This window comes from Gopherus flavomarginatus, chromosome 10 (genome assembly GCF_025201925.1).
Source record: "Gopherus flavomarginatus isolate rGopFla2 chromosome 10, rGopFla2.mat.asm, whole genome shotgun sequence".
Taxonomy (NCBI): Eukaryota; Metazoa; Chordata; order Testudines; family Testudinidae; genus Gopherus; species Gopherus flavomarginatus.
The window spans coordinates 56796254-56822910 of NC_066626.1; the positions used below are offsets into that span (position 1 = coordinate 56796254).

Here is a 26657-nt window from a genome sequence, read left to right on the forward strand (position 1 = left end):
AAAAGATATGTTAAAAGGATTTATTAAGACTGAGATACATATAAGTAATTTAGGGTAATACATATTACAGGGATGTTGCATGTATCCTACAAAAGCAATCATTTTAAGCCTGGGAAATTCAGAGCTTAAAAGGAAAAAAAAAAAAAAAAAAAAAAAAAAGGACAACGAAAGACATACACACAACTCCCGCTTCCCCCTAACCCCCGAGCAGATTCAAAATTTTAAATACTGCGCTATCGACTATGTATTTTTATAAATTAAACATTTTGCTTACCATCTGACGCAGTACATCGGGATGCCAGTTCCCACAGGACTAATCCCATGGCATACATATCTATTCTCAGAAATGCATCCCTTTGGAAGTTTATCGCACCTTCTAATACTTCTGGAGCCATATACCTTCGTGTACCAACCTTTTAAAGATATTCAAGCATAAAGTGTTACTGCACTAAATTGTTTATTTCAAGATAAGCAAAAAGACATTGACCTTACTGTACAATTCTCTCCCCCACCCCCCATTTAAACAAAAAATCCCAAACCAAAAAAAAAAGTTGTAGTCACTGCTTTTACTTTGGACTCAATCCAGCAAGGTGCTGCATGCCCTCAACTCCCTTAGAGTTGAGAGGTTAAGGACACTCAATACCTTGACAGTTTGGGCCCCCACAGTGGATTTCCAGAATGCATAAAAGTCTGCATGTCTTTTCCTCCCCTCCCCTGTATCTTATTTTCTTCCTGGTTGCTGGAAGACCATCATTTCCTCCGTTATTAATATTAAAGGTGTCACACACAGATTCCTGTAAGTAAATCCTCCAAGGCAGTTGACACTGAAGAAAAGAAGATCTTCAGATAGAATTATATTAGTTGGCCATGATCAACTATGAAACTGAAACCCACATCAAGTAATTTACTGAATTAGACCTAGAAGAAAGCTACATTTCTTCTGGTTAAAATTCATTTAGTACAAAGGGCCAAGACAAGGCACCATTCACAATTAAGTCCTTTCCACAATACTTTTGCCGTGAGTTTTAATTGGCTGAGATTGTGAAGGCCTTAAACACAACATGAGGTCATTTCTGTGCCTGTAACATAATACCTTTTGAACACTGTATCTGATCCATTTCAAAATTTCAGTTAACATTCTATGCACCAATAGCTGGAATCCTACTAATTGTAGGGGAAACTAGAAAAATCAAAAGGGGGCACACATATGACGCCTCTGCCATCTGTTTAGCAAAACCATAGCTTAAGGACTTCAAATTGTCTATGGTTGATGGCACCATTAATGCCTTCCAGAAGGAAGTGCTCAGCCCTTTAGCACAGGAAGAATGAGGGATCTTGACATGGGGTGCAAGTATGGAGGACAGATAAAGCCTCCAGCATGACAGAGAGAATGGGGGACCCTGGAATGGAGGACACATATACCTGGATGGGAGGATACTGGGGGAGTTTCAGGGTATTCCAGACTTAGAGAGGGATGGGGGGTGGCACACAAAGTGGGGGAGGTGTTGGAGAGATGCAAAGAGCTCATTTGTGCAATAAGCTCAGCCTACAGATGCAGCCAAGTGTGTGACCACCTTGTAAATAAATACCTTCCAAGCTACAAACTTAAATATAAGCATTGTTAGTATTTAATTTTTATGCAAATCAATTACCTGTCCATGTGTGTCACCTGCAGACTTTCCAGCCTCAAACTTTAAAGCTAGACCAAAATCAGCAATACAAGCTGTAAGATTGTTTTTCAATAGCACATTCTTGCTTTTGATGTCCCTTCAAATTAAGGGGGAAAAAAAAATTATCCAAATTATACACCACCATCTAAAAGGTCTAAGAATAAAAGTATTAATGGAATAAAATAAAGGATCTTGCAGATGCATAATAATTTGAAAACATAATTATGGCCTAAGAGTATATTTAAACAGCATTAAAGGGATGACAACAAAAGCTAAAAGACAATGTTAAGTGTGGCAGTCCATCCTTAAAATCATGCTGTTTAAATATTTTTAAAAGTGATAAATTAAAACTGAGTATAGTACATTCTTTAACTATGAATTTATTGTCTTTCTGGTTTAAGAAAACCTTATTTGTAAAATAAGTAAATCTGATGTAGAAGTATCAGTGTAAACAGGGCAGAATGTACTTACTGGTCACTTTCTTGACTTTTAAAAATGGAATTGTGCTTCAAATTCAGCCTATTCCTGCCACATGAATGGGAAAAGGAGAGAACCCCTTGAGCAGAGATAAAGGCCTTTGAAGTTTTTTCTGATAAGAGGACCAATAGCCCAAATAAGTAAAAGAAAATTCTTGTTCTACCAGGTGGCAGTCTATCTTCCACTCAATTTTCAAAGGGTTCTTCCCAAAAAATCATGACCTTCATCTTATTGAAAACTAGGTCTGCAGAATTACAAAAAAGAAAAACTAGGTAATCGGCACAGGCCTTTTGTGGTTTTATCACAAACTCATGTAATAGGCACATAACACCAAGATAGATCTACCCATAATGTGTGGTGTAGAGAAATGCTCTTCTTTCAAAACATCTACCATATCATTAATACTTTCATTTAAAGAAAAGGTGCTATATGGCATCCCTGGCACACTCCAATAAGAACAGGAGTTCCTAACCCATATTGCTTTGGTGTAGAACCTCCTAAATATATCACAGTCTTAGATTGGTACCTATCCTCCTTAATTTCACCCAAAGTTTGTCTCAGTTAATAGACTCAAATGCCATCTTTAAATCTATGAACACAGCATATAATTTAGTACCCTTAACCACAGTATATTTATAAATCATGTAAGAAAAATAATCATCAGTTGTGGCTCTATCTGCCCTAAAGATGGACTGCTCTTTGTATAGTAAATTAGCCTCTGAAGCCCATTTCAACTGTAGATAATAAGAATCTGGAGTAAGTTTTCCTTGCCACATCTAACAGACTAATAGAGTGAATGAAGCAGGATTCTTTGTCCTCTTTTTAAAAAATAGGAACTATAATACTAGACTTCCACCTAGCTAGAATCCATCCAAGATGATTAATGACAGTAAATAATTTAGCCAAGACTGGAGATTACCAATCAAGAGTTTCCTGAATAACTTCAGCAGGGGAAAAAAAAGTCTTCCCCTGGACTTTTTTCCATTGTTGGGCTAAAATCAATGAGTGGATTTAATTGTGCTTTACCAAAGGACAGAGTGATAAGTTTATGGAGGGGATGGTATGAAGAGATTGCCTCCAGTGGTATATGGCCCATCTCCAGCAGCCAAAAATGGGACAGTAGACAGGTAGGGCCCTGAGTCACTACAGTCAATTCTCTCCCAGGTGTCTGGCTGATAGATCTTGTCCACACTCTCAGGGCTTATTTGAAGTTGGGAAGGAATTTTCCCCTCGAGGTCAGATTGGCAGAGACCCTGGGATTTTTGTTTGGTTTGGGTTTTTTTGGCCTTCCTCTGGAACATGGGGCACAGGTCACTGGCTGGTTTGAACTAGAGTAAATAGTGGATTCTCTGTAGCTTGAACCCTTCAAATCATGATTTTAGTAACTCAGTCTGAGATTAGGGGTCTAGTATAGGAGTGGGTGGGTGAGGTTCTATGGCTTGTGATGTGCAGCGGTGAGACCACATGATCACAGTGGTCCCTTTTGGCCTTAAATGCCTAATAGTCTATAAATCGAAGGGATTTTTCATTGCACCAACTATAGAAGAATTAGAGTTAAAAAAAATATTGTTGGAATGTGCTATCCAGGCTTCATCATTAATATGGGGTTCCTCATCTGGAGTATATCTACCAAGGCCTGAAGCCACCATGTTCCAAAACATGGAATAATTTTCAGCTTTACCTACTGCTTCAAAATTGTTACATAAGGATCTCAGATATTCTTGGCTTTCATTACATAATAAACCTCAATATCTTATTCTGGCAGCTACTAACTTCTGAAGTAAATTAGGAGAGGGATCTTATTAACTATATGTGCAATAGCAGATTTTTCCTTCACACAGTCCACGTCAAACCAAAGTGCGCTTAACTTTGAAAGCATTTCTGGGATAATTAAAACCAAAGTCTTCTTGTTTAGAGAAATGTGGCAGTAAGGACTTGACCAGCAATTCATGAGATTCACAAATTTGAGAAGAATTCTCAGACTTAATTATTATGTCTCTGAAAAAATTTAACATCAGTCCTCCAATCTCCAAGATAATTTGTGCATTTTAGTCTTTTACAACCACAATGTTCCAAACAGAGTAATTACGGCATCATCATCCATCAGAAATAAAAAAACTCTGCCCAAAAAGGGCACATCATTCATAATTAGAGAGGTTGGCAGTCACTATCTGGGCAAGAAAATTTACATAAATCCCTAAAGGAAGATCAATTATATAATCAATACTACTAGAACCATTTGATGAAATACAGGTAACTGTCCACCTCTGCCACATTTTTTTTCCATTTACAGGTATCAGATTAAACTTGTATAACAAAACCTTTAATTTTTGACCAATGTTAACCACCTGATCTCTAGAGCTGAGAGGGAAGTTCAAAAATCTCCTCAGTGTTTTCTTCCCCTGATACTGATTTTGTTGGAGGATCTATTGGAGCATTAAAATCTCCCAAAATTAGACAAGCTATATCAATTTGATCATCCAGGCACTCCCACAATTACTCCAATAAGAGGAGGAGAATGAGAGGAAAAGAATATTATAATTTGGAGATCAGGAAAACACTAAAATACAGCCTGAATGCCCTGACAATTTGATTCCAAGGGTAAAACCCAGGATTTCAGGCATAAGGAAACTAAGGTTGCAAGTACTTCAGATGTATGACCCCTTACTAACAATCAATTTCTTCCTTGAAGAAAGGATTCAAACCCAAGAAAGATTATGATTTAAGATTCACTAACCATGTTTCTTGTTAAAATAAATCAATTCAAAGGTTTCCAAAAATTTAAAAATCTCCATATCATTCATCTTATTTTTATAAACACAAATTCCAGGATAAAATATGTAAATTGTTCTGGCAAAAGCTCTCCTTGGGTAAAGGGAAAGAAATTGGACAATCCAGTCAGACATAAGAAACAGACCTAACAGCCTCACTATAAGTATTTGATTAATCTCCAAATACCACTGTATTCTAAAGAGCAATCTATGTGGGAGATTTTGAATGTAAAGGAAGTCTATCTCAAGGATCCCATGAAAAACCAACCTTATTTCAGGGAAGGAGAATTGTAAAGCTCATGGGACTAGAAAAGACTGGAGTGTCAAACTTAGGGGATCCAGTTAAATAAATAGTACAAAAAAGTTTAGAAAGGAGCTGAGGAAAAGTTGACGTAAAATCCTGAGATATATTCTCATAAGATAAATAAGAACCAGACTCTTCTATAAATTATACCTTATATTTTTGAGAATGTTCTGTAGAGCAAAGATCTCTCAAGAGTGTTTTCTACTCTATAGAGATGAAGACACCTCAGAGCTTTAGTGGTTTCCTCAAATTCCAAATTCTAGAACCTATGTGCCAATAAAAAAAAAATTCCATCTCCCACCTCGTGCGTATTTCAAAAATAAAGGTGCCCTATGCGCCTTATAAACTTAAGAGTTAAATAGTAAATACGAAATGAACCGTATCAATTTATAACTGATTTAGATTAATATCTGTAAGGGGCTGTCTGCCTGAATATAATCCCTCCCTGAAAAAAGGTCAAATCAACATGGGGCCCATTTATATAGAGTATCAGAGGGCCAATTTTTTGGCATTTTCCAATACTGACATATTTGGAGGATTTCTAAGGGATGGGGAATTCTGCTTGGAAGTATTTAAATCAAGAAACAGAATTTCTGAAACCTCAGAGATCCTGCGTATGATAAAGCAAGAGGACGATGATGACAAAAAGGTGGTGTCAATTTCTCTTAGTTTAGCCTTAACTCACTAATAAAGCTCTATATTCCTTTCATCAATATGAGAGAAATTATCTATAACTTTAGGTTCTTCCTTGTCCAGATCTGAATTAGTGGGGGGGGAGGGGGCATCTAGCTTGCCTGTAGACCAATCCTCTCATAATCCACCCAACAGAATTTTTTATTCAAAGAGCTCTTAATACCCACTAATGCCTCCATAAGAGGTTTCAACAAAGAAAACCAATGGGACCTGAGAATAAGTCTGATGATACAGGTTCACAGATATTGCTCCTGCTATTCACAAGTTCTAAGTTTGTAAGATCCTTATCTATAAGTTCCTTAGCCAATAAGATACTTCCAGGGGTTTCCATCCCTCAGAATTCAAAGTAACAAGAGAAACAGAACTCATGTGAGTCAAACCCCAGATAGAGAGTAGGGGAGTTTGCGTCTCAGAGAAGTCAGTTAATTTACACTGCAATAGACGAGGATACCCAGGACAATCCGGAGGTGGGTGGGTGGGGGAGAGTGAGAAGGAGAGCAGACCATCTTCAAGGGGAATGCTTACATGCTTTTAAATTTCTCACGTTTGGGGGAAATGTGGAATAGAGCTCACAGTCTTTAGGGCCATTCCGTTAATCCCAAAAGAGCGGAAGAAAAAGCTCCTTCCCCGCTCATTCACCAATAAGCGATCACTACGGTGATACTGCAACTCCTTACAGAGAGGAGAGGGTGAGCTCCTCTCCAAAACAATCAACGCCTTCAACTTAAAAGTTCTATTTAAGCCTCACAAACTCCTACCAAGGAGGAATGATTCTACGTCACTCAGGCCTCAGTCCAACTTGGATGATATGACTGCCTTCAGAGTGGTTCACTTCATCTGCCACTTGTTACAAGTCTCCAGATTCTCCAAGATTACAGAACAATATTGCCGTATAGAGGAAATTGCTGCTTATTCACTCAGCAGCAGCAGACTTTCAGCAGCTCTCAGCACTACTCCCCATTTGGGTGGCCTTGACCTTTCAGATACTGCTCTCCCTGAGCCCCAGTGGGCATCTCTCTTCCTTCCCAGAAGTGAGCTCAGTGGTAACTCTCTCTTCTCTCATTATAACGCTTCCAAAAGAGTTTCACGTTATACAATCAGAACTTATTGTAGCTGAAAAATCTGATGATGATCCAGACAGACTGCACACCTGCTTATTATCCATAATACTACAGAATTGATGGAGGTATCAGTAGTAAAACTTCACCAAAAAGTAAACCAACATGATATGAAAACTCTTCGAAAGCAGGCGTGCTAGACAGAGTGGTAGTCAGAAAAGTAGTAAGGGCAGTTTACTTGAAAAAAAAAATAAGCATGGTGGTATTTTGATCCATGTTCAATTTTTAGTTATGGGCTTTTACTGCCTGGGTCAACTGCAGCTAGGAGCACCACAGCGGTAGCTCTGAATTCTGCAACAGAAGAGAATATCTTCCATTGATACAAGGGGTTACAATTCAGCAACCAGTTCTAAAGAGAGACCCATTTGCTTGTTCCCATTTGGAAGGATAGCAATGGGGACACAGGACTGATGATCAGCTCCTACGAACTTATGAGAGGTATTGCTTATTTTGTTTGAAGGGTAAAAGTATGTTTGGCCTTTTGTAAACATGCATTTAGGTAATTTTAAGAACATTTTACAATATAGCTACAGATACTGATTACACCATGCTGATTAACGGACTAGAGTCGTCATTTAAATATGCAAAAATTGAAAATATATCACCACCGTCAACCATGATCACCAGAACACATCCTGTAAGTCAACTTATCTGGTTAGGTAGAGAAATTTCTATTATCAGACCTTTTCCAGATTAATGATTTTTCAGAAAACTAGGAGCAAAAACAACCTTTGAAGCTAAAAATTCTCATGCTTGCTCTCAGACTAAAAGTGGTGATTTTTATCTGAACAAGGGAGCAGAATAAGGATGAGATTTTTTTCTGTAATTAAAATATCAATTATAACACTATCAGGGTTAAAAAAAATTGGGCACATTGAATATAAATGCATGTTGTGCAAGGAGGTAGTAAAACATTGTCCTTTGTCCTCTTCAAGTATCCTTCTACTGCTTTTCTAGGAGTATTTGATTTGCAGGAAACTAACAGATTTCTTCCCTCCTCAAAATTCAGCCTCCTTTTCTTTACCTCTCTCTTTTTCAATGCTGCCATGACAGTCCTGGAACTTAATTTTTTATTTCTTCAAAATGGGAGCTGTTGAGCGAGAGAGCATGTGCGTGTGGTCTTTTCAAAAAGCACTCAGGCTGTTGAAGGTAATAATTGTTAGAGTACTTGCAAACAAAACCCCTTGCTTCTGAAAAGGCTTCTGCAGCCCACAGGCTATTGTTTCGGCATGTCCTTGCAAGCATCTAGGTTGCTTTTGATATCTTAAAAAGGCTAAACTTTTTAATAGAAAAAAATCACAACTTCAAAACAGCACATCCACTGAAGATAACAGGGGAAACAATCTTATAAGGGAGAGAGAGACTGAAGGGACAAGGTTATTTGTATTTGTCAACAAATTCCCACAAAATTTTGAAAATACAAGTATTTGCATACTAGTTTTATTTTTCCATTCTTCTTTGGGGACTGTCACCTTGTTGTGGTGAAGGGGCTTGCATGTTCCAATGATCCTCGGAGCTAAGTTGTCGGGAGCTTCATGTTCCTGGTAGGGTCTCCCAAGAAGAACAGGTCTGAAGGGAATCCCAGACAAAGCACAGTCCAATTCCTCCTAGTCCTCAACAGTGGATCAGGTGGAAGAAGGTCCTTGGATCTCAACGGCCGTAAAAGCGGATGAAGGCTGCAGCAAGTAAATCTCCAGTCATCCCAGACCTTCCTACTACTGGGTCCCACACCTTCAACTTGTCATGATCATGTGGTTGTTGTAGCCGCACCAGCTTCCCCACGTTAAAGGAAGTCATGCACAGGCTTCTACCACGGGAAATAAGGTCTTTCCAATCTTCCAAGCCCTGCGGCGATGGACTAGTGGTGACGGGGACAGGATCAGTGAATCTGGCAATCCCTAGCCATGAATCTGCACATAGGCGGCGATAGTTAGATGGTCATCTGGCACCTGGACTGAGACAGGGGTGCAATTCAGCACCTACTATTGCAACTGAGAAGTCCTCTTTAGGATCCCCTCTGCTACCCTACATGGTGAGAGGGTTAGAAAAGTTGCCCTAAACCTAGGCTGTCTCATACACTGCTGGCTGGATTACTGCATCCAATGGGATCACTCTGCTTGTGAAGCTATAAAAAGACTGACTTTTGCTACTTTGTTATCCATCAGGGTGCGAACATTCAAAGATAACGTACAGCTAGAAGGAATTGTTATTGTCACCAGGGAACTTGTGAGATATTACATCAACATCACTGCCTTCAGTGAGACAAGGCACCCAGATGAAGGTCAACTGAGAGAAGAAGGTGGAGGCTACACCTTTTTCTGGAAAGGAAAATCTGCAGAGTACAGGCACATTCATAGTGTCGGTCTTGCAATCAGGAATAAATTTGTCAGTCAGCTTATAAAATTTCCTGTAGGAATCAAACATCTTATGACTTAGTTTTGAGCTCAGCAACCACCAGTCTGCTGCTGTCATCAGTGCATATGCCCCAACGCTGGATTCTATCGAGGATATCCAGGAACAATTCTATACAGATATTGACAGAGGCCTGGTCTACACTATGCATTTAAACCGAATTTAGCAGCGTTAAACCGATTTAACCCTGCACTCGTCCTCACAACGAGGCCCTTTATATCAATATAAAGGACTCTTTAAACCGGTTTCTGTACTCCTCCCCGAAGAGAGAAGTAGCACTGAAATCAATATTGCCATGTCAGATTAGGGTTAGTGTGGCCGCAAATCGACGGTATTGGCCTCCAGGAGGTATCCCACAGTGCACCACTGTGACCACTCTGGAAAGCAATCTGAACTCCGATGCACTGACCAGGTAGACAGGAAAAGCCGTGTGAACTTTTGAATTTCATTTCCTGTTTCCCAGCGTGGAGCTCTGATCAGCACGGGTGGCGATGCAGTCCCAAATCCAAAAAGAGCTCCAGCATGGACCGTACGGGAGATACTGGATCTGATCGCTGTATGGGGAGACAAATCTGTTCTAGCAGAGCTCCGTTACAGAAGACGAAATGCCAAAGCATTTGAAAAAAAATCTTCAGGCTATGATACAGAGTCCACAGCACAGTGCTGTGTGACAAGCGTAATGGAAAGCCAGAGAATCAAATGGACGCTCATGGAGGAAGGGAGGGGGTACTGAGGACTCCAGCTATCCCACAGTCCCCGAAAACCATTTGCATTCTTGGCTGAGCTCCCAATGCCTGTAGGGTCAAACACATTGTCCGGGGTGTTTCAAGGTATATGTTGTCAATTTACCCCTCCTGGCCCCCCCGTGAAAGAAAAGGGAAAAAAATCATTTCTTGACTTTTTTATATGTCACCGTATATCTACTGCATGCTGCTGGTAGACGCGGTGCTGCAGCACTGAACAGCAGCATCCTCTCCCCTCCCTTCCCCGATGGCAGACGGTACAGTGCAGAATGATTGATAGCCATCCTTATCATCCCGTGAGTGCTCCTGGCTGGCCTCAGGTGAGGTCGGCCGGGGGCACCTGGGTAAAAATAGGAATGACTCCCAGTCATTCCTGGCAGATGGTACAGAACGGCTGGTAACCCGTCTTCATCATAGCAACTGGGGGCTGAGTTCCATCAGCCTCCCCACCCCCTTCATGTCTAAAGAAAAGATTCTGGTACTGCCTGGACTATCATAGCAGCAAGATGCTGGGCTCCTCTCCCCTCACCGTTTAATGTCCTGCCAGGATTATCATAGCAGCTGGAGGCTGCCTCCCCCTCATTTTATCTCACTAAAAAGTCAGTGTTTCTTATTCCTGCATTCTTTATTACTTCATCACACAAATGGGGGGACACTGCAACGGGTGGGGTTGTTGCAGGGGCACTCCCTAGAATGGCATGCAGCACATCATTTCTGCGGGATCTGACATGGAGCAGCTATGCTCTCTGGTACACTGGTTCTCTAGTACACTTGCCCCATATTCTAGGCAGGACTATTTTTAGATAAAACAAAGGAGGGAGTGACCTGGGGAGTCATTCCCATTTTTGTCTTCACGCCCCCGGCAGACTCCAGCGAAGGCCAGCCAGGAGCACTCATGACAGCAGCAGATGGTACAGAACGATTGATAACCGTCATCTCATCACCAATTTACACTGGCATGACAGACGGTACAGAACGACTGATAACTGTCTCTGCTACCTTGCAAAGGCAAATGAATGCTGCTGTGTAGCGCTGAAGTACCACCTCTGTCAGTGGCATCCAGTACACATACGGTGACAGTGACAAAAGGCAAAACAGGCTCCATGGTTGCCATGCTATGGCGTCTGCCAAGGCAATCCAGTGAAAAAGGGTGTGAAATGATTGTCTGCCGTTGCTTTCACGGAGGAAGGAATGAGTGACGACATTTACCCAGAATCACCAGCAATACTGTTTTTGCACCATTATGCATTGGGATCTCAACCAGAATTCCAATGGGTGAGGGAGACTGTGGGAACTATGGGATAGCTACCCACAGTGCAACGCTCCAGAAATCGACGCTAGCCTCAGTACACCGACACACACCGCCAAATTATTGTGCTTTGTGTGGCCGCATGCACTAGACTTTATACAATCTGTTTTACAAAACCGATTTATGTAAAATTGAAATAATCCTGTAGTGTAGATGTACCCAGAGTCTTGATCAACATTCCCGAGGAGATCATTCTTCTCAGAGATTTTAATGCTAGAGTCGGGCAGGAGTCAGATCTCTGGAATGGCACTATCAAAGAAGAAGTAGGAAAGGGTAACTCCAGTGGCATCTTTCTCCTGAGCAAATGCGTAGAACATGGTGTGTTCATCACGAACACCCTCTTTAGACAAAGTGAGAAGTATAAGACCACCTGGAGACACCCTCACTCCAGGCATGGCACCTTCTTCACTGTTATTGTCAGAGCTTGAGATTGGAAGGATGTCCACATCATGAGGGCCATGCATGTAACTAGTGACTGTTGGACAGACCATTACCTTGTTAGATCAATCATGAATTTCCAGATCGTCTCAAGGCAATATAAGCAGGCAAAATCCGTACAAAAGAAATTCCATGTCAAGTCCCTTGACGATATAGTGACTCAGAAGAAACTTCAGCAGTGTCTCCAAGATAAGTTTGCCACTATGCCTACAGCTAACAATGAAAATTTCTGAAAGGGATTAAAGATGGCCATTCTCTCGGCATGTGCCAAGTCTATTGTCTATGTCACCCGCCATCATCAAGATTGGTTTGATGAGAATGATGCTGAGATTCAGGGCCTGCTTGACCAGAAAAGAAAAGCTCATCACATGTGGCAAAACGTCATATATGACTTTCTTCTGCTGGTGTGATAAGTAAATTCAAGGCTAAAGCCCAAAGGAAAAATAAGTCATGGTGAGAAAAGGCCAAGGAGATTGAGCTTTATGCTGATATTACCTGACAGAAACTCATGTCATGTTTAAGGGCCATTTATGGCCCATGATCCCATGGACCCACACCACTCTGAGCCCAACATAGGTCAACATATTTTAAGGACAGAGAAGCCAAAGCCAGATGGAAAGAGCATTTTGAGTTACTCCTGAACCGTGAGTCAACTGTCTCTGATGCTAATATTGAATCTATAGCTCAAAAGACGTGAAAGAGAATATCTTGCTGATCCCCCACCCACCCTTGAAGAAGTAACGAGACATTATGCAAACTAATAACAACAAGGCAGCAGGGCCAGATGGCATACCAGCTGAAGTATACAAATTTGGAGGTGAAGAACTGGTAGGGAAGCTCCACGAACTTTTTCTTCATATCTGGTAAAATGAGAAGATTCCAGAAGACTTGAGAAATGCTAACATTGTTACAATCTTTAAGAAAAGAGGTAAGTCAGAGTGTGGAAACTATCGATGCACTGCCTTGCTATCTACAGCAGGGAAAATTCCTGCCCATATCCTCTTAAACCGATTACTTCCCATTGCTGAGGAAATATTGCTGGAATCTCAGTGTGGTTTTAGACCATCCCACGGGACAACCAATGCTGCATGCCAAATCCAGAAAAAATCTCCAGAGCAAAATCATGACCTGTACATGGCTTTCATCGATTTGCCAAAGGCCTTTGACTATCAATTGTGAAGCCCTGTGGAAGGTACCAGATTTGGCTGCCCTCCAAAATTTATTACAGTCCTAAGGCTTCTCCATGATCAGATGACTACCACTGTTTCCTGTAATGGCCTTGAGATGGAACCTTTCATCATCAAAACTGGGGTTAAGCAAGGATGCATTGTTGCCCCAACCCTGTTTTCCATTCATTTAGCAGTCATTTTGGTCCTCGTTAAAAATCACCTCCCCAGAGGAGTTGACATTCAGTACGGAATGGATGAGCGGCTCTTTAATCTTTGACATCTCCACTCAAATTCTAAAAAGTCTTCAGGGCATCCATTACTGATCTTCAGTCTGCTGAAGACTTCATTCTCTCTCACACTGAGAATGACCTTCAGTCCATATTGTATTTTCTTGCACAAGCTGACCGAAGCCTAGGACTCCCACTCAAGACTAAAGTGTTCTATCAACTTGCTTCAGGCATTACACATGACTAACCACAAACACCATTTAGGGTCAGACTTTGGAGATAGTTAGGCACTTCTGCTCCCTTGGTAGCCAACTTTCCCAAATTGCAAAAATTGACAGATATGCGCACTGGATCCTGTGCCGGAAGTGCTTCCTTTGGGAAATTGCTCCGACAAGTTTTCACAGACTGTGACCTAGGGCAGGACATCAAGATCCAGGTCTGCATTACAGTTGTTGTTCCTACACTCCTCTATGGATGTGAAACCTGGGTGACCTATTGACAGCATCTCAAGAGTTTGGAGAGGTATCATGAATGATGCTTCCAGAAGATCCTTCACAGCAAGTGGCAAGATTGCCGCACTAACACCAGCATCCTCGCTGAAGCCAACGTCACCAGCATTGATGCAATGATCCTCATGCACCAACTTCACTGGGCTGAACATTGTGTGCAGATGCCAGACGCTCACCTCTCAAAACAAGTCCTCTACTCTCAGCTCACACATGGTCAGAGATCCTGCCATGATCAGAGGAAACGCTACAAAGATACACTGAAAGCGTATCTTAAGAAAACTGATGTGGCCATCACAAGCTGGGAAGAACAAGCCACCAACCAACCCCAATGGCACCTCCATCAGGCAGTAGCCTGTTTTGAGGAGAAGGGTGTGGCCCTTGAAGCTGAAAGGAAAAAGGGAGGAGGAAAGAAAAAGATACAGCTTTCTCCCAGCAGGCCACTGGCCTGCCACAAAATGTCTGTACCTACTGTGGGTGGATCTGCTGTTCCAGGATTGGAGTCCTGAGTCATCTCAGGACCCATATGTAAATCCGTGGTAGAGATCATCCTCGAATCGAGGGATCGCCAATCATTTTTCCAACTTCCTTTAACTAAATAATTAAGTCTGATAAACACAGAGAACTTCACATACTACAATCTTATAGGACCACTAAAGATTAGAATGCACAAGTTTGACGTTAAGACATGTATTAATTGGCATATAAAAGCAGCACAAATGCCCTGCTTATATATGGAACTGATTCAGTACTTTTTATTAAATTAAAAAGTATTAAGATAAAGTGTTTAGATAATAAATAGCATCTTTATATATGTACCATGTATCATATTGGTACATGTACCAATTTTGAAAATTCTTAATTTACCCAAAAGAAACTTCTTAAGACAGCATTTCCCCAAAGCATGGAGCATGCCAACTAGGAAAAGACTAGTTCAGGGGAACACTCTAATATCTCTATTGCTCTCCACAGTGATGGTTTTCTCTCTTTATTTTAAATTCAGTCTTAGATTGCAAGGAATATCTTCAAAATGTGAAGTAAGCTGTAAGAGATATAGAATCATCTATCTTCCAGAATGTCTGAAACAATCTCTGTGGTGTGAACTGCCCATTTAAGTTGATGGCAATTCAGGTTCCCCATTAATATTTTAAATAGCAACACTTAACTATTTCACTGCTAAAACCATGCGAGAAAGGAGAAGGAAATACATGGTGAAGACCTATATCAATATTTCCCAAAGTGGACGGCAGAGCAAAAAATGTATGAATTAAAGTGCATAGCCCTTTCATACCATCTTACAGTGAGATGGGACTGGTTTTATTTCCTGAAGCAGGGTGTTGCTTTCAAGGGTTTAGGAAAGACTGGTTTAAGACATTACTCATGTAAATATGTACATAGTAACTACACTGGGAGTATATCATACAAATGGTGCAAGAAACCACTTTAGCTTCATGCCATGTCTTAATCATCTCGCACCTCACACCAGTCACATATTCACACTATTTTTAAGAGTGAGTTTCCAGACCAACTCCCCACTTCTCTGCATCCCACTCTCACCAACTCCCTAGCCCCTCAAAACTCCCAATTTTCTGACAGTGAAGAGTACATTTCAATAACTTCAGGGTAAAAACCTTTAAGAGCTAGGAAATCTAGAGCTAGGATAAACCTCCAGTAACTGCGAACATTTGAAAAGGAAAAAAAAAATTTCCACGGGATATTTATTCCCTAGACATTGAGTCCAGATGCTACAAAGCCTTACGCACATGCTTAACTTTACACACTTTGAATAGTCCCACTGATATTAAGTGGTTGTACCAACTTTAGCCTTATTATCTCTATTATTGTAGTGCTTAAGAGCCCTAGTCAAGGACCAGCACACCAACTGTTACTGTCACACTCCACAAAAAGCCTACTTTCCAAATTCCTGATGAAATGAAATAGGAGAATATGGGCAGTCATTCCAACTGCTAAATAGGGACCTGATTCTTTGAGGTGCTCACCACTTTCTAGAAGGTGTTCCAATTAGATCACAGTTCTGTAATATCAGACAATCAGGCCATACTTGGAGCTAGTGTGTACACAATGGAGAGATAGTAAACCAATAGTGATGCATACTTGCAGCAGTTCACCTACAAACTGTACAAAGATAGTGACTGTTTAAAAGTTAAATTATGAATCTGCACTCAAGTTTAAAAAAAATAGGGGGGAGGGGACGGGACACAGCCTCCTGATCCCAAAGTACATCTTACAAAGCAGGCATTAAAGGAATAAAGAGGAAAAATGAAAGGTTAATCGATATCACTAAAGGAGGTATAGTTAAGGTTTTGGGGTACTTTGTGAAATTCTGTACTTTCAAATTTTTAGGTTTAAGTCATATCTTAATTCTATTCTAACCTCAAGCATAGGGACATAGGTATCTTTAAGTTACTGCTTTGTATTCTTATTTTCACCTAAGTTTTTTATCTGGGTATAATTATAAAGGGAACCAACAGAAAATACTAACCCTTACATTTGCTTTCAGAACTGTAGGAAGGTGGATTAACTAGGAATAGAGAGTAGAGTCAACATGCCTCTAACAGTTACAAGGAGTTTCCCAACCACTTCCCAACCCAACTAAGCACATACCTAACTTTAAGCAGTTGAATAGACCCATTGAAGTCAAATTTGACTCCAGACAAGTTCAGGGCTCCATCCATACAGAACTCAGGTGGTAGTTTAAGGCTCTGATCCTCACATAGGTCTATGATAAAACTCACATTAAACATCAGTGGTCCAGAACAAGGCCTAATTACTTTTGAGTTCCAGGTATATGCATAACCTCAAGTATAGGGAACTGAGTAGGTACTATAATAAATGCAAACTAGACTTGACTGTGTACTGAAATACTTGCATTAAGTACCTATTCTCAGCCTGTAGATACAATGTAGTCACCTGGACATGAAGAGAGAGAGAGGGGAAATATATGTGATCTGCTTTATAAGCAGCTTACTGGATATCTCACATTGAGAGTAGTTGTGTGATTTTCAGTACTAATTCATTTTACATTTTATAACCACAGAACTCTAAATCAGACACATTAACTTGTAGTTTAAACAGCTGCATTTCAAAATTTAAAAAATATTTAAAAAAGTTATTTAGAACAGATTTTTCTTGAAAATGCAAAGTTGCAGTGCTGTTTTATTTATTAATCTGATTTTAAATGTTTATTTTAGCTATTATAAAGTATTTCATAGCCATATTGTTCTATATCTGTACACAAGATTAAGCTAAAGCTTAATACATGAGATAATAGGCAATATCTGAAATATAGCATACCTATGGGATATAGCAGGTTTATGTCCATCTTTCAGACCTGGAATATCCTCATGAAGGTAAGCCAAACCTCTAGCCATAGTTTCGGCAATATGACACAGCTCATTCCAAGAAACCACATTTGCCTTGAGAAAGTCAGTTAGTGAACCCTGTACAGTGGAGGGAAAAACAATTAAAGTAAATCTTAGTATTTCCCATTAAGGAGAGATTTTTTTAATGATAAAGTGTACCTAGAACACAGATACAAAGAATCATATCTGTTTCATAAACCTATATATATAGCATGCATGATTACAGGTACAGTAGAACTTCAGAGTTACAAACCGACCAGTCAATCAAATACCTCTTTTGGAACCGAAAGTACACAATCAGGCAGCAGCAGAGACAAAACCCAAAAAAAACCCTCCACCTCCCCACTCCAAAAACCACAAATACATATATTATTGTGTTAAACTACTAAAAAGTAAGGTTTTAGAGTGATAGTCTGTATCAGCAAAAAGACCGAAGAGTACTTGTGGCACCTTAGAGACTAACATTTATTTGAGCATAAATAAATTTGTTAGTCTCTAAGGTGCCACAAGTACTCCTCGTTCTTTTTGCTAAAAAACCAGAAAGTTTAAAAAAAGATTTGACAAGATAAGAAAACTGTTTTGTGCTTGTTTCATTTAAGTTAAAAGATGGTTAAAAGCTGCATTTTTCTTCTTCGTAGTAAAGTTTCAAAGTTGTATTAAGTCAATGTTCAGTTGTAAAAACTTTTGAAATAACCATTATGTTTTGTTCAGAGTTATGAACATTTCAGAGTTATGAACAACCTCATTTCCTAGATGTTTGTAACGCTGAGGTTCTACTGTATAATCTGTTGGTATTTAGAAAAAAGGTATAATTTCCAATCCAATTGGTCATCTCTTAACACAATAAACACTTACAAGAGATACCTATATTTCACACAATAACCAAACAATTTAATAAAATTAAAAAAAATGTGAAAAATGTCTTGTCATTGACCCTCATTTATTAGAGGATTAAATAAATGGGAGTCAAATGTGCAAAGTTTTAAACTAAAAAAGACTAGAGATGAAGGAAGACAATTTATGATAGATATTAAGAAACTATTCTGTAAAAGAACAGTCAAAGAAAAAAATTAGATATTACAAGTTAAACACACTGCTGGAGATAAATACTGGAATTTCTTTGCTTTCAAAATAGGGTGATTTGATTTTCTGGGCACAAAGTCAAGAGTTTTCTGGATCCAGCCCCAAGCATCATGCTGAATTATGTATGTACTTTCTCACAAGCACTATATTTATATTCAGAGCCTTTTTTTTCTTCTTTTTAATATAGAGTGAGGGGATCTATGAGAGAGAGATCGTTTCTTTACCTTTTCTCATGTTATGAACTACAAATTTAGTCAAATTATAAACAAGTTAAAATTCAAGAGTTACACTACTCTTGAATCCCATGCCAACTTTTTGGGTTTTAAATATCACTTTTTAAAAACCAGACAAGTGTCTGTGTCTCACTTGTTGCTGTGAGGGAAGCCCACACAAAATGGGACAATGGATTGACTGCTCAAGGGGAAAAAACGGTTACCTATCTTTCGTAACTGTTGTTCTTTGAGATGTGTTACTCATGTCCATTCTATCCTAGGTATGTGTGGCTCACGTGCACTGTCGTCAGAGATTTTTGCCTTAGCGGTATCCGTAGGGTTGGCTATGACAGTCTCTTGAGTGCTGCGCTTATGAGTTGGTATATTAGGTACCGCTGACTCTATGCCCTCTCAGTTCCTTCTTGCCAGCAAGTCCAATAGAAGGGCAGGAAGGTGGGTAATTGAATGGACATGAGCAACAGATTTCAAAGAACTGTTACAAAAGGTAGGTAACTTCTTCTCTGAGAGCTTGCTCATGTCAATTCCATTCTAGGTGACAAGCAGTATCCATGGAAGTGGGCTCGGAGTTCATGGCCATGTGGCTTGTAGCACTGCTCTGCCAAAGCCAGTGTCATCTCAAGCTTGCTGCGTAAGTGCATAATGAGACATGAACGTGGGGACAGATGACCAGGTAGCTGCTCTTGGAGCGGCACCTGTGCCGGAAGGCCACTAATGACACTTATGCTCCAGTCCAGTGTGCCATCATGATTGCTGGTGGAAGCACTTTCATCAGTTCATAGCAGTAGTGGATACAGGCCATGATCCAGGATGAAATCCTCTCATCAGGCACTGGCTAACCTTTCATCCTGTCTGCCACCACAACAAACAGCTGCACTGACTTGTGAAATGGCTTTGTCCTATCCATGTAGAAGGCCAATGCCCTCTTGACATCCAGGGCACGTAACCTGCATTACTCTTCTGATTTATGAGGCTTCAGGAAGAAGATAGGTAAGTAATAATATGTCCTGGCCAGTATGAAACTAGGAAGCTACCGTGGACAGGAATGCTGGGTGCGGTCACAGCTGGACCTTAACCTAGTAGAATACTGTATAGGGAAGTTTTGAACTAAAAGCCCTGATCTCACACACCCTGCAGGCAGATGTTTTGGCACCCAGGAATGAAACCTTCCAGGAGAGAAGGAGAGAGAAAGCCAGAGGCTCGAAAGGAGGCTCCATGAGCCACGACAGCACAAGATTCAAGTCCCAAGGAGGGACAGGATCCTGGACATGAAGGTAGACACGCTCCAGACCTTTCAAAAACAGGGCTGTCATGTCATGAGCGAAGCCTGACCTGCCTTGGAACAGAGGTGGAAGGCCAAAATAGCATCCAGGCAGATCCTGATCGATGACAGGGACAATCCTTGGAGTTTGAGGTGCAGAAGATAATCCAGGGTCACCTGCAGCAGGACCACCTTCAAAATGAATGCTTATAGCCTACAGGGCGCTTTGCCAGACTGAGTTGCACGGGTGAGTGGGAGGAGGAAGGGCGGCAACAACTAAAGCTAATGTCTCTATCCAGTGTCCTTGCAGACCAGTCAATGCTGCCAAGGTCTTGGCGGTCACAGCCAGAACTGTTTCCTCACCAATTGCAGCATACGCAGACCCAGAAAGCAAGGGGTCACCCGAAGTGTCCTTTAGGCTAATCAGCCTTGCATCAGTCTGCCCCACAAAAGAGACCATTCCCATCAAACAGGAGATCTTGAATTGGGGCCTGCATTTCCTGGAACACGCCAGCGGTCTGAAGCCAGGAGCTGCACCTCACGACCACCGCCGTTGCAACCACCCTCACCACCAAGTCGGCCGTGTCCCATGCCATTTTGGAGGGAGCACCTTGCTGCTGCAGTACCCTCCTCCACCAGGGTACCAAACTCCTGGACCAAGTCCTGGGGCAAGGACTCAAACTTCAGAGGGAGTTCCATAAGTTGAAGTATCTGCCCAACAGAGCCCAGTGGTTTGCCACCAGGAACTGAAGGCTAGCCACTGAATAAATCTTCCTCCCAAAAAGGTCCAGCCTCTTTTGCCTGTTCATTTTTGGGGGTCGAACTGGTGTGCCCCGGTTGGCCTTCTTATTGGCTGCAGAGGCAATCAGCAAGTCTGGAGGCGGGTGAGTATGCAAGTACTCAAACCCCTTGGCTGAGATGAAGTATTTTCTCTCAGCCCTCTTGGAGGTGGGAGGGATGGATGATGGGGATTGCCAGAGAGCTTTGGCTATTTTTAAGAGTCCATCATCCACGAGTAGTGCAACATGGACAGGGATAGATACCAAGAGCACACTGAACACAGGCCATCTCCTCTACCTCCAGGCCCAAGTTCTTGGCCACCTGTCAAAGCAGGGCCTGGTGCTCCTTGAAGTTATCTGGGGGGTTAGCATGCAAGGGCCCTGCCATCACCTTGTCCAGGGATGAGGATGACGACTGGACCACCGGGGGAGTCACCATTCTCCTCAGGGGAAAAGGGTTTTGCGGTGGGCCCTCATTCCTCTACCTCGACCTTTGATTGCACTTTTTGCACTGAGTCTGGCGCCAGTGGTGCCGTCAGCTGTTACTCTGAGGCATCAGAGAGGGCACTGGCATCACAGGCATGCCCCACGTACTCCAGTAGGGCCACTGTGCTGGTCAATGGCCGTGTTGCAAAGTTGACATCACAGAGGTCGACACAGCCATGAGTGCCCAATAACGCTGGTGATGCCTCAATGAGGGGCTGAATTCCCCCTCCGTGCTGGAGGAATCCTCTTCCCATGACCACGGTGGCGCTGTTGATGCCTGCATCTGGCAACTAACCATTGCCATTAGAGACGAGCATTTTAAATAGGACCAGTACAGGGTGGTGGGACTGGTATTGCAATGAAGACTGTTCCCACAGTGCGGGGGATAGGGATCCATGCCGATAAGACGGACCAACGGGAGGGCGAATGGTGCTGGTGATACAATGACCAGCACCTCCCCCCAAGGCAATCTGCAGCATGGAGACAGAGCGTTGTCTTGGCTCTGGGGATCAGCAGCGCTCACTTGCCCTTTGCGGGGGGTCTAGACGGCTGGCTTGCCCGCATAGTGAGCCTTTGCCACTTCCAGCGACATACGTGGCCTCTGCTTTGGAGAAGCCTGGGTTCCCTGCAACTCCCAGGAGTGCAGCCCCCTTAGGGTGACAGGTCCATGTGGCTCTGGTGTTGGCTGGCAGCCTAAACTGAGTCCTTTGCCTGATACCCCATGGACTTTCTTGGACTTTTTTTTGGGCACTGGCAACAGAGAGTGATGCCAGGCAGAGCCTGGTGCTGGGGGTGCACTATGCACCAAGGCTGAAGTACTGGGGTGGGGTATAGTCTAGCCGGGAAGGCTCAGAAGCCAGATAGAAAGCAGACTCCATGAGGAGGGCTTTCAAATGGATGATGTGCTCTTTCTGGGTCCTGGGTCAAAAGTTTTTACAGATGTGATGCTTGTTCCTCATATGTGACTCCCCCAAGCACTTCAGGCAGCTGCTATGGAGGTCACTAACAGGCATAGGCCATTTACAGTCCAAGCAGGGCTTAAAACCTGGAGACTGGGGCATGCACGCCTGGGGAGAAGTCCCCACTGAGACTCTAACTTCTAACTACACTACTTAATCACTACTCAAACACTAGCTACAGTAACTCCTCACTTAACATCATCCCATTGCTGATCAATTAGAGAACATGCTCGTTTAAAGTTGGGCAACGCTCCCCTATCACATTGTTTGGCAGCCGCCTGCTTTGTCCACTGCTTGCAGAAACAGTAACCTGTTGGAGCTAGCGAGTGAGGGCTTGGAACCAGGGTGGACTGGCAGCCCCCCTAAGTTCCCTGTGCAGCAGCTGCCCAGCAGGCTATCAATTGCCTGGCAGTGCTGCTGTTCCTGACCTCTGCCTTGGAGCTGCTCCTGGGAGCCTCCTGCTTGCTGTGGGGGGGGGGGGGGAAGGAGGGAAGAAGAGGTGCTAATGTCAGGGTGTCCCCCTCCCCACTCCTTTACCCCAACTCCATAGAGCTGGGGGGACGAGACGGGACATGACCAGGCTCAAGAAGGAGGTAGCTTGCTGGCAGCAGCTGCTGTCTCACTTGCTGAACAGTGTACTCAGAGTGGGGTTAGTGTACTTAAGGGGGCAATGCGCCTCTCTCTCTGCCATGCTGTCTCCCCTCCCTCCATTTTGTGCTGCCTTGTAGAGTGCGAGGCTATATTAACGTGTTACCCTTGAGGGCTCAGCTGAGTGCTAGTTCATCATTTAGCAGTAAGGCATTCCCTCGGAATATCCCACCCTCTGACTCCACCATCTCAAACAGGCTTCACAATCATTACTGTGTACAGTATTTAATTGTTTGTTTAAAAACTATTTTTATATATTATATATCTATATCTATATCTATTGGGGGGGGGTCTGGCAAAAAAATTTCCCTGGAGCCTACCCGCTCCCCTTTACATGAATTCTTATGGGGAAACTGGATTCGTTTAACATTGTTTTGCTTAAAGTAGCATTTTCCAGGAAAATAACTACGTTAAGCAAGGAGTTACTGTACTAGGAATAAACTATTTACAAGGCCCTAAGGCTTGAAGACAACAACAACGAAACTGTTAGCTCTTGCTAGGTGAGGAAAAGGCGCTCTGACTAACCACCACAGGCAGTAAGATGGAACTGAGAGGGTGTAGGGTTGGCGGCACTTAATATACCACTGCATGAGCGCGGCACTTAAGAGTGCCACAGCCAACCCTATGGATACCGCTACAACAAAAATCTCCGACGACCGCATGTATGGGTGCGTGCATACCTAGAATGGAATTGACATGAGCAATCACTTGAAGAACTTAATTGCTAACAAACCAAATGCTGACAAACGTACAAAAATTGGGGGGAAAAAGAAAATTTTCTCTCCTGTTCTTCAATGAGAATAATCTTGGTCATTAAGAGATAACAGTAGTTTAAAAAACAATTCAGATATGAGCAATTAAGTAGACCATATCCTTTTAGAAAGGGAAATGTTTATCTGTTGATTTAATTTGATATAACATGCATAAATAAGTTTAATAGACTGGTATCAAAAATGTGAGGTAGCTGTCTTGTTTACAACTTTACAGTAACCAAATCAAAAGCTACATTTAATCGGATGGATGTATTTGTTAGGACTGAGGTGTTGTACCAAACTGTAAATACTGACTATGACACAGCATAAGTCAATTTTCACATTTACATTATGTAAAATCTTGATATATTGAATAATTATTTTTATAAGACTTATACAGGAAATAATCTTCCTAACTTTACGTGGTTCATAGCAAAGAACTCTATTTCCCCTTAGCTATTTATGCTATTACACAACTGCTTTAATTTTACAAGTCCTAATATTAAACATGTCTGAAAATATTTTTATTCTACTACAAGAAATGTAAGTTACATCACTAAAGCTAGATGGGCCAGTAGTAACAATAATGCTGTTATTTTGTTATACATACACTTTGATATTTCTTATTGTAGGGAGCTTTCCATACAGAAAACCATTTAAATTTGTGATAAAAATTTCATATATGAGACTCAGTTCAATTGATGGGCATTGGTTAAAGAACTTTTGAAGACCTACTTCATTAGGAAGGCCCACAAACAGAGTGAAATACTGATAAAATTATATTTGTGTTGTTTTAGAAAACATCTTACTCTGGCAAGGATCAATGCTAGTGACTTTTACAGCTTCTCTACTAGGACAAAACCTGTTTTAATTTGGCTTGGTCTTTTGGATGGGGAAGGGGGTGAGAGGAAAATGATCTCTGAAGCTACAAAAATGGGGGAGGGCCTAGTGGGTAAGTGAGACTACTTTCAATTCTTTTTTAAAATTGGCTGGAACTCCAAATTACACAGCCTTCCTTTCTGTAAGCTTGTACATAGGCTACAGGATTTTAATAAAATTACAATGAAACTAAATAGATAAAAACCAACATTATTTGTTGTCAAAACTGACCATACCTTTTCATGAAATGCTGTAATTAACCATAGATCTACATCAATGCTGGTGCCTCGTTTCTCTGCACCAATGAATTGTAAGATATTTTCATGCTTCATTCCAGGCAAGCTGTAAATTTCATACTCATTTTGCCATGACTGTTTGTCCTTAATCAAGCACAGATATTAGGTTAGTACATTTACTATTTTCTGATGGGGGGAAAAAAAAAAAAAAAACCTCTAAGTCACAAGTTTGCTGCTGTAATTCATTGTGAAAAGTTAACTGATCTTTATATTAAGAGATTAAAATCTGTTTTGACCTGGTATAAATTTGAATCAATGGAAAGAAAGGCACGTTTCAAAATATTAATATTGACAGACTAGATAGATTATTTTAAATTACAAGTATGTGTCTGAAATTTAGGTAAGTAATTCAAAATCTGTACTACATATTTCAGGTAAAACATGAAAAATTCATAAAATTATAGGATAAATCTTTATGTATCTAATTTAAGTTACAAGGAAACTATATTTGGTAGTCTCCCATGAAAATCTGTCTATTGTAACAGTACTATGCAGGTTGGCACCAACGTGGATCTCCATAGATACCATATACTGGAATAGCAGAGAAGCTTAAGGTCAGGTCTGGGGTACTGTCAGCTGAGTGAAGGGTTTGCATATTGCCCACCAAATCTAATGCTTGGCTCTTGATAACGCTAGCAACATTAACCACTCTGATGCTGAAGACCATTGATCAAAAATTATGTTCAATACAAGTTTTAATATTATATAATTTTAAGAAGTGGGAACAGCTTTTCTTCATTAAGTTGAGTTAAGCAAAGTTCCAAGTGTAATGGATTTTATTTTGGGGGTAAGAAATTCCTACTAGAGAAAGATGATCTCCACAGATGTGTTTTATCAGCACGTCAATATGGATCTACTTATTAGAAAATCTAAGTACAACTCACCCCTCCTTACCTGGTAAAGTGTATTTTTAAGTACTGTAATACTCAGATTAATGTAATTCAATGTGCTTTAATATCCTTTCAGTGAGACTGCACTTCTAACAATTTAACAGGACCCCCCAGAGCTGCAGAGCTAAACGAAGCTGATGGCTCAACATTTCCAGTACTGCAGTATACTTCACTTAATGGAGACATGCCTAATTGGAACAGCCACTTTCCTGGGATCTCTTTCAGGATACCAATTTACTCTGACAATTTTCATTCATTATGACTACCATTTAATTTAGACAGCGTTAGCAAAAATTCTCCTTGGTAGGTTCACATTTTTTCAGTACCCAACAGCAAACTACTACTAAAACCAGTAGGAGGATGGACAGCAGGTGCAATGGGACTAGTAAAGTGCTTAAAATTACTAATATGCTTAAGAGTTTGCAGGACCAGAACCTCTGTCTTTTGAATTTCTTAACTTTGAACTCCATTTCCCCAATGTTGAATTAGAGCACATATTTTGCATTTAATTACAATTTATTTTTAGTTCAATTAAAAAAGATGTATGTCATCATCTGCCTTGTTCACTTTTGAGCTCCCAACATTTCCTGTATTTGAGAAAATAATTGTTTTTTTATAGTTACTGACATTTGGGGAGATGACAACTTCCTATTGTATACAGAAAAGTTTGCTTTGTATATTGATATTTTACATTACAATAGGACAAGAACATTTACATACCTGGATTGGGAATATTTTGACAGCAACGTACTCATTTAGCAACTGAGCTTTCCATACACAACCAAATCTTCCCCTAGCTTTTATCTCTAACAATTGCAGAGGCTTCAGACCCATCAAGGGTGAAGGTGGTGGTGGGCCAGGGTCCTGAAAACAGATAAAAGTGTATAATTGAAATCTAGCTAGTCTGCGTGAGATCTAGGACTACAGTATTAGGAACATAAAGACAATTACATTGAAAAAAAATTTGGTGTCAAATCCTGCCAAAAACAAACCATCTTTAACCCTTCTTTACAGGAAGGAAACAGGACTCTGTCAGACACACCGCAAAAGGGAATCCAAACCAGTCCTTTTCAAAACACAATAGAAATTGAGAGAACTACTGGAAGGGAAGGGGACAAGTGTCTGAGGGTGTCTATGCAACCAGCAGATTACTCTGGACAGTTTCCCTTTCTGG

General features: G+C 41.1%; 1 protein-coding gene across 2 annotated transcripts in view; it reads right to left on the reverse strand.

The window, feature by feature from the left end:
• The window catches only part of ACVR2A (activin A receptor type 2A), a 105874-nt gene that overhangs the window by 6363 nt on the left and 72854 nt on the right, over positions 1–26657 (reverse strand). For both annotated transcript variants that reach the window (XM_050969256.1, XM_050969257.1), the window contains 5 exons: positions 26204–26347; positions 24534–24677; positions 17153–17298; positions 1653–1767; positions 275–413 (listed from right to left, as the gene is read on the reverse strand). In XM_050969256.1, the coding sequence (XP_050825213.1) occupies positions 275–413; positions 1653–1767; positions 17153–17298; positions 24534–24677; positions 26204–26347 (688 nt within the window). The remainder of the gene's footprint in view (positions 1–274; positions 414–1652; positions 1768–17152; positions 17299–24533; positions 24678–26203; positions 26348–26657) is intronic.